Consider the following 13,383-nt stretch of genomic DNA (forward strand, 5'->3'; position numbering starts at 1 on the left):
TGGAGTTAGAAATATGATCAAGAAAATGTTTTACTCTACTAAGGTGATCAACAATTACCAGTAACAGGTATACATGTACTGCAAGGTTTTGGGAAATAGAACTGAACAGAGAAAAAAACAAACAAGCACAATGCATTAACATTAATTGGAAATAAACACAGTATTACATGAAACGCCAAAAGACATACCTAATTAACCCCACTTTATCAATTAAGCTCTGACAGTTGTTGTTGGAATGTGTAATTTTACATAATACTTTTGCTAAGACATCCACAGAAGGGTTTATCTTTGTCTCTTCCTTTTTGTACAACCCTAGACCCCCGAGAGCCTGTATCTTTCCTGACAGCTCTCTGAAAGAAAACTGGAGTAGCTTCACTATGACCTTTTTTCAAACATGACTATCATTGCCCATTATGGGGTACAAAATAAATAGCTGGGGGGGTTGAATTACATCTACATAGCCACCCTTAATCCCACGACTCTCAAAAAAAAAAAAAAAAAAGACAAATTGTTTTTGAAAGATACTGAGAGGAATGGAGGGCTGGTGGAATCCACTTGTCCTGCATGCGTAAAAATCAGACGTGGAATAGGGTTTGATTACCAGTTGCTAACTCCTGTGACAGTTCGGGAGCCTCAGTGCCTAGATTGCTGGCATTGATTTCTGATCATATTTGTAACAAACAAGGCTGTTGTAAAATTGACTTGGTGCACGAAAAGTAAATTTCCCCATTCATGTTACTTGTAAGCATTATGTACAAATTTCTCCTTGATCAAATAGTGCCAAAACAGTAGATTCTTAAGCCTTTGCGGTCCACTTATTCAGCGCCTGTCATACGTGTCAGGTCCAATTTATTTTCACACACTGTTAACTTCACACATGCTGTTTAGAAGTAATTTTATTCAAAGTAAAACAGGCGTAAAGGCCCTGCATATCAACAGGACACTCATTACTGCATCTCCAACCCCGCCCCACCCCTTGTTCTCTGTATTTATCACATACCTCTTCATAGTCGTGCATACTGATAAATCATCTCCTGATCACTTGTTTTATCACCAAACTCCTCAATAATGTGATCCGTCATTATTTTATTACTATAACATATCAAACAGCTCTGCAAATGTCTGTGATATTCTTTGAGTGCTGGATGCAAGCAGCTCTCTTGTTTGTTTATGTCTGTGGTGAAGGACTATGAGTATTGCTCACATCCGCCTCCGTTTTTTTTCAGCTTCCATCGGCCTCTCTCGGCTATTGAAAGCTTTTCTCTGCTTTTTCCGGAGAAAAAACGGTTACAGCCCTGTGCTTGATGGTTAGGGCCCTGTGCTTGATGTGTTGGAAAGGAAAAACTGCAATGTTGGACCTGGTCCAAATTAGGACTACAAAGGATTAAAAGATCCTCCAAACAGCGGAACGTACAGATATCCAAACCAGGTTAATAAGATTACCAGACAAGACAGAACTGCAAACTGCAATATGTCACACAAAATTATACAAACTACAGATGAAGCAAACAGCTTTGATGCATAGGGCACCGGTCTCCAATAAACACACACAGAAACGTCAAACATGGAGTCAGAAGCAGCAGCAGCAACAGGCCATACCCTTGGAGATATGGAATATGGAGTTCCAGGGAGAGAGCTCAGTGAAGGTGAGTATGAAGGGTTTATGGAATCAAAATAGAGGAAGTTTTCAGCAGAATGGACAGTCATGTGATAGACGTGCTCAAAGTTGGTTGGAGTGGAGATCAAGCGCAAGTGATGATTAGGGGATGGGTGAGGGGAACCTGGCTACCAGAGAAACCAAGAGGAAAAGTCAGCATGAAAATGGAAAACAGTGAGAGACAGCCCTGAGCAGGACCATAGAAAATGGAACTAAAATATGAACTACATTTGTTTGAAAAAAGTACAGCAATAGAACAAGCCTTAACATATAACCATGGTAGAATGTACATTTAACTAGTACTGCAAGTAAAATACCACACCTTTTAGTAAAATATTATGATTTAATTCTAATTATTATTAATTCAGCTGTATCCAAATCTTCAGGTCATACACCTATTGCACTACTTTCTGCATAGCATATATAAGTATACAAATTGTGATGATAAACAATAGATAACATTTTAATATAGTGCTCTATTTTCATTAACTAGTTCTAATAAAAGGTATATTTGTATAAATATTATGTCCAATGAAAACTTGGTCAAAATTTTAAACAGAAAATGAAATACATAAATTGTGTGGCTGACGACAGATGACAAAGAGTTTGCTTCATTCTTATAAATGAAGCCAGGGTTTGACTGATTCAGACTTCCTTACCATGGGCAGATCTTTCAGTATCTGGATACCATCCCCAGGACCCATGTGAACTATGTGGTTAAAATTCGTGGGGTTGGAAATTAGTTTATTTCTCATCTCTGGGTCCCTCAGCATTTCTCTGCACGAGAACACAAATCAAAAAAGGAGCATTTTAATATTCACTATATTATGCAGTAAAATAAATACAAACTTTAGATTTGTAAATATGCAGATCATTTAATCTTAATCCTAATCTGAATGTTCCTGAATGACTTAATTTTCTGTGCCACTATATTTTCTTTGAGTACTTAAAATGCCAAAAAAGATCTATATATATTTTTTATAATACAGGTTTTTAAATGATGTCTTTTGCTTTTCATTTCATTTAAATGTGAGGGTACCAAATGATCTTTAGCTACAGCAGATCTGACTGGATTGCAATTTGATTTGCAAAAGGGTTCAGGTCCCCATATGGTAAATAACAGCTGTACCAGTGAGTGGTGAGAAAAGGGGGGGGGGGGGGGGGGGGGGGGGGGGGGGGGGGTCCAGGGGGGGGGGGAGCATTGGGGGGGGGGGGGGGGGGGGGGGGGGGGAGGGGGGGGTGCTCTCCATGTAGCTCCTCCTGCTGATGTTTTTTGATTACTGAACTACAAGTATGAGACAAGTTGAACTCATACGGGGGGGGGGGAGGGGGGGGGGGGGGGGGGGGGGGGGGGGGGGGGGGGGGGGGGGGGGGGGGGGGGGGGGGGGGGGGGGGGGGGGGGGGGGGGGGGGGGGGGGGGGGGGGGGGGGGGGGGGGGGGGGGGGGGGGGGGGGGGGGGGAGGGGGGGGGGGGGGGGGGGAGGGGGGGGGGGGAAGGGGAACTCTGCTGCATTCTCTCCTCCTCTGGCACCCTGAAGGAATACCGTCTCTTATTGTTAATGTTTCGCACCATCTGCTTCCTGCTGTTATCAGACGTTTCGGGAACCACCAGCTCATCTCCCTCTGTACAGACGAGAGGTGTTCAGAGAGGGCTCAAGTAAGGCACAACACAAGGAAACAGCTGTGTAGCTAGAAGGAACTGTGTCAATTGCTATTACCCTTGTGCAGAGTTGGGTTGTCAAAGCTGCAAATTGCTCTTTTTACTTTTAATTCATGAGTATTTTGAAGTAGCACGTGAATCTTACCTGCCATCTTGTTCTTGAAATAAATTAACCTAATAGTTTCCAGGCCTAGAATATTTAATGATCCATCTGTATTTAAAGGCCGCACCTTAAACAAAAAACAACAAAAAAAAATACGTTTTGAAGCTTTACTATTTATTACAAAAGCATGACGGCTTCTGTATCCATACAGTAAATCCCTCTTCGCATACCTTCTTCAATGGAACTGTTTGGATCCACTCCATCGTGTTGATGTCAAACACATCTACAGCATTTTCACTATACACCGACAGGTATGGAGCATTATAACCTAAAGAACAACATAAAAAAATTCAATTGTATGTATATTTCTAGTAATTATAACTTAAGGAATAAGGGCAGATGAGTGGAATAAATAAACTTACAACAGGAAATTGGAAGGGCGGGCCACATGAGCTCCTGTTGCCTTGACCTTCGGCCCTGACAATCCACATACACCCCTATGCTGCTGAAACACAGCAAATACTCCTTATTAGAGATCTCCACTGCGCAGATGGTGTCCATGCCCAGGTGCGTGATGAAGGAAAGTGTTTGGTCGTCATGGTGGAGTAAGTTAACAGGGTTTGCTTCCCCTGGGAGACTGTACTTCATAAAGCCAGACTGGTAGCCCACACAGAGTCGCTCGCTGTACATAGCCATCCACTGAACATTGCCCGGCACTTGTATTTCTTTGATCTTTTTGTGGCGTGACTTGCTCTGGTTCAGTTCATAGCATATCACCTGCCTCTTCATGGCTACACACAGGCACGTTAGAGCCCCGTGTCGGACCTGCCCTGACACAATCGTCTGGCAACCCTTTGTTTCCACCAGTTTGTAGAAGTCCGTCTCTTTGCCATCCAGGGCTGACATAGGAAACAAGCGGACGTGTCGGTTCCTCCCAGAAATCACTGCCATCAGCTGCTCGCTAGGGATGAGCTCTATCTGGTGAACTTTCTTGTTATCACCAACACGGATAATCTCTATAACAGACAAAGAGCCACACACATTTACTTAAACAGCATGATAAAAAGGTCACCACAACCTCATACCAAATGATTAATATAGGATCAATAAAAATTGTGATCCTGATCTACATGGGTTGAAAATGGAATTACTAGCAAAATGTAACGCATTCTTTTGGTCTGACCTTTAGATGACTTTACCATGCAAATGTTCTATGATGTATAATCTGTATAAAAACTGAATCTTCACTGGTTGGAAGTCAGTTTCAGTTACAAGCAGACCCGATAAGACTTAGGTAGGTATAACTGTAGATTTGGCAGGTGCTTTTGTATCCAATACCCAACATAGTGATGTTTCATGATAAAGAGCCTCAAAATATGGGCATCAGAAGAATACGCTTTGTTGCACATTTGCTCCCCTGACTATAAAATTAGATGAGCTAATCCTTGAAGACCGGTCATGTATACTTAAGAGAAAAAAAAAAAAAACACCAAGCAGACACGTTGAATCAGTGCTGAACCTGGTGGCCTAAACCCTCCTGACAGTGTTACAGCAGGCGTTTGCAATGTTTGGTTAAAATATTCAGAATTATTTTGAATTTTGTAGATTAATATGTACTTCATCAATAAAATACTAAGGACTATATACAGTAAATTGATTGGTGTAGTATGTAATGTATGCATTGCGACTACTTTAAAGTCATTTGATAATCATTTGTGATGTCAGCTTGGTGTACTTTGTTTATCAAACTAACATATGAACACACTATTTTTACCACAAATATTTGCAATTAAACATGTTTTGTGTGCCCTTATATTTATCATTTGTTAAATGGCACAGAAGTAAATCTTAATCTGAACACGAGGGAAGCCTGAGTTGAAGATTTAGATATAGATATTGCAGATTAAAAGTGGGCAGGACCCTGGATGGACTATATTAAAAAAACAAACTCTAATCTCCAATTGATACATTATGAATTGTTAAATGGGAACTATTACACAACCACATGTGAAAAATGCTACATCGAAGAGGACACACTGGTACATACCCCTCTGGATCTGGCAGAAACATAAATCAAATCTGCCATGATTATATCATTATACTTCGAGCTTCTGTTTTTTGGTGTTTATTAATTTCATTTTTCTGTGTTTATTTTTTAGCTATTTTCGAGTTTTAAGTAGATACCCTGAAAACATTTTTTTTAATGGCTTTAGTTTTTTATATGCTGTATGAGATTTGTAAACTTGGTTGCTTTTCTGCAAGGAGAATCCGCCCCTAACCAACACATCATCAGCAAGCGCATAAAGGCTCTGTCAGTTATTCTTCCATGTCACTTCTTAGCTGTGGCACTGCTATGCATGTAACTGTTCATGTTTTTCCAGCCGGCCTCGTGTATTTGTTGCAGATTCTCCGAGCTGTATATTATTTTCAGTTAATTCACTAAATATCTGACCATTGTTATCTTACACACTAGTACCTTGTTTCCTTTGCTGTCTTTCACAACACAATCATTATTATCAGAGGCATATTCTTCTGTTTTAAATCCCACAAGCGTGTAAATCCTCTCTATCAAACTTTAACACAGATTTAAATCCCGTGAGAAAAAACAAACCTCCATATCTAACTGTGATCTCATTTTAAATCTCGCATGCGTGTTCAATCCTCCCTGTCTGCGGAGTCTCCAATAGAAATGTAGGAATTTGCTGCCACTCAGTAGTTGGGGTGGGTTTAAGTATTCAGAATGAATCAACGCTGGATACAAGTCAAGAAAGACTGTATAACTAACTGCACTGAGAAAGGGGTGGTCAACGTGAATTGAGTAACCATTTCCAGTGTTTTTTCCGGTGTATATTGGATATGCACCGATTAAAAAAAATTTAAAATAAATTTAAAATGTGGTGTTTCATCGCTGTTTACTGCTCCCCTTTGGGAGATGCTTACCGTAATAACCCTATAGCTAGAGTACTTCTCAAATGTACACAGAAGCACATAATCACAGTTTTTATTGATCCCTTTTGTGTTACACAGCTGTATACAGCAGTCATATTAAAAAGGACATCCTTCTGCACTCATTTCTATTGGGAAAGGAATGCACATCAAGAATGTATGGTAATGCAGTTTACCGTTCAACACCATTATCCCTGCAGCCCTGCAAAGGGATGTTACTGACATATAAGGGTAGAGGTCAGTTGTCTCAGCAGTGTTGCCAGACAAAGCTACTGACTTCTATATAAGGTCATGGAGAAGGCTTCAGGCTCTGACTGGTTTCAGCATGTGTTTTTGAAATGCTGTACTGTTTTTGAATTCAATCAAAATGTTTATACAACAGACACATACTTACCATCTTTGGTGACATGCACTACAAATAATCCCTCCTCATTGCCCAGAGCTATTCGTTCATGATCTGTGACAGAAACAAAAAAGCTCTTAGAAAGTAGTATAGCCAATTGAAAACATGTCAGGGAGCAGCCAATAAATAAGTAATAAATACGATAAACATCAAAAAGTGTGACTTATGGACAGTGTTACTGTACACACTTTCACTTTATCCCTTGCAGGGGATAAAAACTATATTTAACATGTTCCTGATTAAACTGTTTTGTACTGTATATCTACTAATTTATGACAAAGGATTCCAGGAGTTTACTCAAATTAGATGAGTATTTTGACGAGTTTTCAATCAAGGTCTTTATTATTATAATATATAACCAAGAACTCTTCAAAGGTTTGTATAATTTATATTAAGTTTTTTAGTACTACAGAAACACATCACATTTTTTTTTTACTCTATTAATTGAAAAGTGCCATATATTGTAGCCTTACCTATGATGGATGCTGACTGTGTGGTTTTGATTAGTGGAAGGGTGCTGTCGTAGGCCTCTTTGGGAACGTATACCGATCTGTCTTTGAGTTTATTTTTCTTCAAAATGCGGTGCAGTTCATTTAAGACTCCAACCCACTTATTCTTCTCATTCTCACTGTCAGCCAGGATTAGGACTGAACACTTGTTACTTCCCGCCGAGAGCTGGGAGGCTGTAATCTGGAATTATATATAACAAACAATGCACAATTCTGTTTTAAACCTTCAACCAAAGACTGTATGGCCGAAAGACGTCATCTTGGTTGTGAAATGGCTTTCGGAAGAACTAGGTAATAGGAAATTGCACAATTCTTTCAATCAGAGACGAGCAATCAGACATGTCCACTTACCCTGAAGATGCAAGGAATGTCCTTCCTGTTGGCGTGAATGACATCTGAAGCTAAAACCGAACTGACTGAAAACTCTTCATCCCTTGAAGAGAATGAAAATATTTTTTTAATGAAGAAACTAAACATATATTGTAGGCATGCATACAATTTTTAAACAAATAAACGTTTGAATCAAAAGAGGCTCCGAAATACATTTCTGACCCACAAACAGTAGAGTAAAAGAAGGATTTAAAAAAAAAGTTAGGTTATTATCACAACCCTGGTTCCCTGATATAGAAATGTAACCATTAGCAAACAGTATATATTTCAAATAGCTCGAATTACCTGAGCACTTATATCAAAGCTGCTCCTTTAAGAGCCCTGTATGCGTCAGGCGTTGTCTTCGCCCCATGAAAATAAAAACGACTGATGCATAGGACTCAGCGCCATTTAATCTGCAAGCATACTGTGTTGGAGTGAATGCAGCGACCTTGAAGGGTAATGGTTACATGTCTATTTCAGGGAACCAGGGTTATGATAATATCCTAACATTCCCTTTCAAGTATGAAATTTAACCATTACCGAATGTGATACAATACCAAAGCTGTTGAAGTGAAGCACTTGCAACACTGGCAGAGGCGCTAAAAAAATGCTGCCTTTAGCATTCTGGCCTAAGACCGATTAAGGGCGTCCACAGAACAGTGAGGGAGAGCCCTCAAGCAGTGTGTATACTGCAAGGTTACACTAAGTAACCTCAGCATTTAACACCAGAAGTTCAATTAAGGTGTGTGGCTTCCTAGCTCCCGGTGCAACAGGGAGTGGGGACTCTCTTGACCACACTGCAGTGGATGAATGCAGTGAGTCTGGATGGAAAAACAAGCACAAGATGCGCCCTTTAACTGCACCCTCTGCATGCTCCCTTCCCAGGCAGTGGAGGCACCTGTCGTGCTTATCTTCTACTGGAATGTTTCTCTTGCAAATAGCACAAGAGTAATATCCACGCATGGTGCAAGGTTGAAAAAATCAGCTCAGACTTGCAATGTATGCGCACAAGAAACAGACAGCAACAGAGTACACAAGAATAGAGAACTGGTAACTGTCTTAGTGCCGATTCTTATATGAACCAGATGACTGGTACTGAAAATGGGTCAGTGGTACCGGCTCTGTACCAGGAGAAGTGACATTCAGATGAAGACCTGAAAGAGTCACTGGAAACCGCAAGCATGTACTGTTGAACAGACAGGGGCTGCAGACAGCCTACTAACTAGAAAAAAATCTAGTAGCCTTCGTTGGCAGTGAAGCAAAACAGCAACCGCAAAGAGACATTCTCTGGCCGAAAAGGATCCTGCCAATTCGATGAAGTATCATCAAAATTAAATAGCAAGATTATATTGAGCATAAATACAAAAAACACATCAGGAAAGATTACATAGCTGAAAACTGGTGGAAGTATGAAAGGATACCTGTTTTAATTATATCGCTCTCCTTCTAACAAATCGATATAGGGACCACAGATCTGCAGAAATATGTTATTTCTGCTGTTCATTCTGTAGACCACTTGTTCATATGATGCTATTTTGGTTAGATGTTGACTTCAGGGCCTAATTACCACTCTACAACCCACTGTAAGTTCAAGTCTGCTGATGGTTTAGATCTACCTCCTCGGGCATAATCCCTAAAATACAGAATGCTAAGTTCTGATTTAGCAGCATCCCAAATACTTTACTCAAGAGTTATTATTTTTTGACCACACAGGCTGTGTCATTCCACACTCATACAGCATGTGTAACAGTGTGCCCCTCTGTTTGTTGCATTGCCAGTACAGGTCAGTGGTCCTCAGTTTTAATTTAGCCATTTCACTGGGGATCAAGTAGCATCTATGGATTATTTTGTAATTTATTAGATGTGACTGGATTTCTCTGGAGGTCATATGCGTGCTCTCTGAAATACCTGCTCCAAAGTCCCTTTTCCATACCATCCTGAGACCCTCTAACTCTGGAGCTTGAGTCTGTCTAAAAAGGTTGTAAAATTGAGATGCCCCTCCTGTCGATTGCCAGGAACTCTGAAACAGCTCCCGAATAAGTTATCAAAGTTAGAGGATGTGATCTAGCCACAGCAAGAATACAACTTCTTAAATTAGAGATATTTCCAAAAGTCAGTCTTTGAAATATTATATTTTGTCAATACTTGTTTAAATTTCACCTTCAAACATATCTTCTATAACAATGATTCCTGCTTTTACCCAAGACCCACAGCTGAATGGCTTTTTATCAATAAGTAGCATTTTGTTATACCATATAGATGTCTTTTTTGTTAGACAGGGATTTGATTTAGCAATTTGGTACATCACTCTCCAGGTTTCCCTGGCAAAAGCCAATACCAGGTTCTAATGCAAGGGCAAAAATTAGTGAGGAATGGGGCATCCCTACCTAGTCCCCCTGTTAAGCAAAAAGTGGGAAGACATTAGTCCATTTGTAAGAACTGATGCCATGGGGCCTGCATATAACAACTGTAACCAGTGTATGTATGATGAACCTAAACCAAACCGTTTTAGGGTATGAAAGACATACTACCACTCCACCCTACTGAAAGCCTTTTCGTCATCGAGAGAGAAGGCAACTGCAGGTTCTGCACTATTCCTAGTCTGCCATAGGAGATGTAATAATCTGCGTAAATCATCTGCTGAGGTGCTGCCTTTGACCAAACCAAATTGATCCAGGTGGATCAGCTTGGGTAATAAGGTCTCCAATCTTGTTGCCAGAATGTTTGCTATGAGTTTTGCTTCGACGTTGAGTAGAGATACAGGTCTACAGCTGGCACATAGCTAAGGGTCTTTCTGTTTCTTTTGAATTAGAGTTACATTAGCCGACTGCATACTAGTTGGAAGACAGTCCATCTGCACAGCATTGCAAAAAAATATTAATTTAGGTGCAATTTTTTCAGAACATTGCTTATAACAATCCGCAGGAGATCCATCATCTCCAGGAGACTTCTCTGCATTAAGATCTTTAATAGTCTGTTGAATTTCCTGCAGAGTAACATCTCCCCCAAGTGAGTGTCTTTCTTCCTCTGATAAAGTTGGCAGATTAATTAGGCAATATAAGTTATTAAATTTGTTGTCATTTTTGGGGCATTGGGATGAGTATACATTTTCGTAGTATGCTGATGTTATTAATGTCCTTTTTTGTGCCACTAGCTTCTTTTCATCATTCCAAACTGAAGAGATCTTGGCGTGTTGTTTAACCCTTTGTGCTAAAAGTTTTCCTGCTCTTTCCCCCTGCTCATAATAATTTTGAGTTGCAGCTTGAAAGTCTTTATATACCTGAGGGAAATAATCTACAAGCTAAACCACTTCGAGTACACCATTTCACTAATTTTGTGACCTTTCAAACAAATCATTTGTACCTGAGCTGCAGTAGCAAAGGGGTTGAATACTCAAATTAATCTGTTTTTCTCTGTAAATCTTATTTATAATATGCATTTTTTAACTTTACCAATGTGGAGTAGTTTGTGTAGATTTTACATGTAAAGTCTAATTTGAAAGCGTCGTGGAGCACGCTCAGGTGCCAACAAAACGTGAAAATGTTGCAGGGAGGTGAATACATATATAATTTTCACTTCAGTTATCAATTTAACCAAACATCTTGAGCTATTCCCACCAATCGTATTTCCGGTATCTTGTTTTATTTTTTTTTTCCCTTCCCCCGTTTAAAATAGTAACTGAGCTCTCTGTTGGCCTAATGGCAATTTAGAACTAGAACGTATGTAATATGTATTAATTTCAACTATAAACAGCAGTATCAGGTTTTTTTTTTTTACAGGCTAAGTACCCAGTATATACATATACACATTCATATAGGTGTGCATACCCATACATATACATACACATAAAGAGTATACTGTCTACACATACCTGTGCATGCGCATACATGCCCACCTTCATAACTGCGTTAGAAATCTAAGACTTTAAAACAGTACTATGGATAGTTCTCTGTTGAAATGTGAAACTACCAGCTATCGGTCTGAAAGCCACAGCAAAATTTCCACTAAATGTCCCCCGAAGGTTGCAATCTCACTCTGGCAGGGTTGAAAGAAAGCTTCTAATGTCCACGGTAGATGAAAACCAATGCTGGGTGCCATTAACTGAAACTTTCATGACCGCTGGGTAAAGCATTGCATATCGTATGCCCTTCTCCTGTGGAGATCGCTTAACCTTATCAACCTTCCTACGCCTCAGCATCACATCTCGCAACAAATCCTGGCAGAAAAACACACTGTTGTTTCACCATTCTACTCCCCCCTTCTCCCAGGCTGCCCGTAGCACGGTCTCCCTTGCAGTGTAGCGCTAAAAACGCAATGATTTGCCGAGGGCGTCCTTCTGAGCTGGGTTTCGGGCTTAGCAATCTGTGTGCTCGCACAATCTCAAACATGTTGTCAATGTCTAGGCCCAAGCATTCGTGTAGCAGTGAGGTCAGAAAGCTCTTCATATCACGTCCTTCAGTGTTTTCAGGAACCCCGCAATCCTAACGTTCTTTCGGCATCCCTTGTTTTCGAGGTCTGAAATTTTCTCCTGCATCCGCTCTGTTTTCCGCATTAGTGAGTCAATAACAGGACCTTTCACTTGAAACTGATCCTCCAGGCCAGATATTCGAGTTACAGTTTCAGAGACCCGTACTCCCATTTTCAGAGTCTATGCCTGTCTTTACACATGAAATATCTGCAGCTATTTCTTGTGTCTGGAGCAGGTCCCTTCTCCGATACAGCCACCATGTCACGCGCAGTAGTTGAGACTTCAGATTTCGGTTTGTTTCTCTGTTTCTGAAAAGTAGACCTTTGGGGGTGCGCTTCAGGATCAACTGGCATTGCAACCTATCTCTAGTGTAGATAATTAAGGGATTCTGGCAGCACTAAAGTGTTTTTTTTTTTTTTTTTTTTTTTTTAAGTGCCTATGACACCCTCCAAGCCACTTCTAAGAAAAGTAATGTATGATTAACAAATATTCCCAAACAAGACTTAAAATTGCTCACAGTGATAAAGTTTTTTTAATAAAATGAAAATTTTAATGTGATGGGCACAATTTCCTGACTCTGTTTTGAAGCAGCCTCAAGATACCGGTGACATCACAGAGAGAGAAGGTGAACAAAAAACAGATTGCTATTCACAGAGTCAGGCCAGTTTTTTATAATAAAATGCCTCGAATTTGTGTTGTAGCTGGAAGCTCCAATCAGGCAAACGAACAAAAGAATATAGTATTCGTCATTTTCCAAAAAATGCAACGCGTATGGTACAGAAAAGTCCAAACAACCCAAGTGAAGTGGTATGTATCAAACTGGCAGTACACCTACAAATATGTGCATTTCGCGCCAGATAAGTTTTGAAAAAAGACCAATGATGATGATGGCAGAGATGAGCCTGGATGTAAAAAGAAGGCATATTTTAAAACCAACTGTGGTTCCAAGCATTTTGAAGCAACAGCAAGATGCTGGCATTGATGTGGGTCCCCAAGCAAAACGACCAAGAAAGGCATTTGAGAAATGGGAGACATCTCGGGTAAGTTTTGCATTAAACACTACCGTTATAGTACTAGTAAAAAAAATATACAGTGCAAGCATAGGGTCTTTACAAGCACAATGTGCAATATAATGATGTAATATCTAAATTAGTTAAACAACTGTTTAGAGTTTCACATGTTAGTGAAAACAGCAGTAGAATCTTTACACAGAAGCAAATTGCCGTGTCTGTGGTGGCACATGCAGCATCAGAAAGTGATACTTCA

At 40.1% G+C, this 13,383-nt stretch overlaps 1 protein-coding gene across 4 annotated transcripts in view; it reads right to left on the reverse strand.

Moving 5' to 3' along the window:
• The window catches only part of LOC121317125 (serine/threonine-protein kinase MRCK alpha-like), a 196,234-nt gene that overhangs the window by 6,201 nt on the left and 176,650 nt on the right, over positions 1-13,383 (reverse strand). For 2 of the 4 annotated variants that reach the window (XM_041252744.1, XM_041252747.1), the window contains 9 exons: positions 7,629-7,710; positions 7,242-7,458; positions 6,760-6,822; positions 3,842-4,435; positions 3,650-3,747; positions 3,462-3,546; positions 3,160-3,279; positions 2,317-2,438; positions 1,600-1,785 (listed from right to left, as the gene is read on the reverse strand). In XM_041252744.1, the coding sequence (XP_041108678.1) occupies positions 1,600-1,785; positions 2,317-2,438; positions 3,160-3,279; positions 3,462-3,546; positions 3,650-3,747; positions 3,842-4,435; positions 6,760-6,822; positions 7,242-7,458; positions 7,629-7,710 (1,567 nt within the window). The remainder of the gene's footprint in view (positions 1-1,599; positions 1,786-2,316; positions 2,439-3,159; positions 3,280-3,461; positions 3,547-3,649; positions 3,748-3,841; positions 4,436-6,759; positions 6,823-7,241; positions 7,459-7,628; positions 7,711-13,383) is intronic. The other 2 variants (XM_041252746.1, XM_041252745.1) reach the window with 1 other exon arrangement.

This window comes from Polyodon spathula, chromosome 6 (genome assembly GCF_017654505.1).
Source record: "Polyodon spathula isolate WHYD16114869_AA chromosome 6, ASM1765450v1, whole genome shotgun sequence".
NCBI lineage: Eukaryota > Metazoa > Chordata > Actinopteri > Acipenseriformes > Polyodontidae > Polyodon > Polyodon spathula.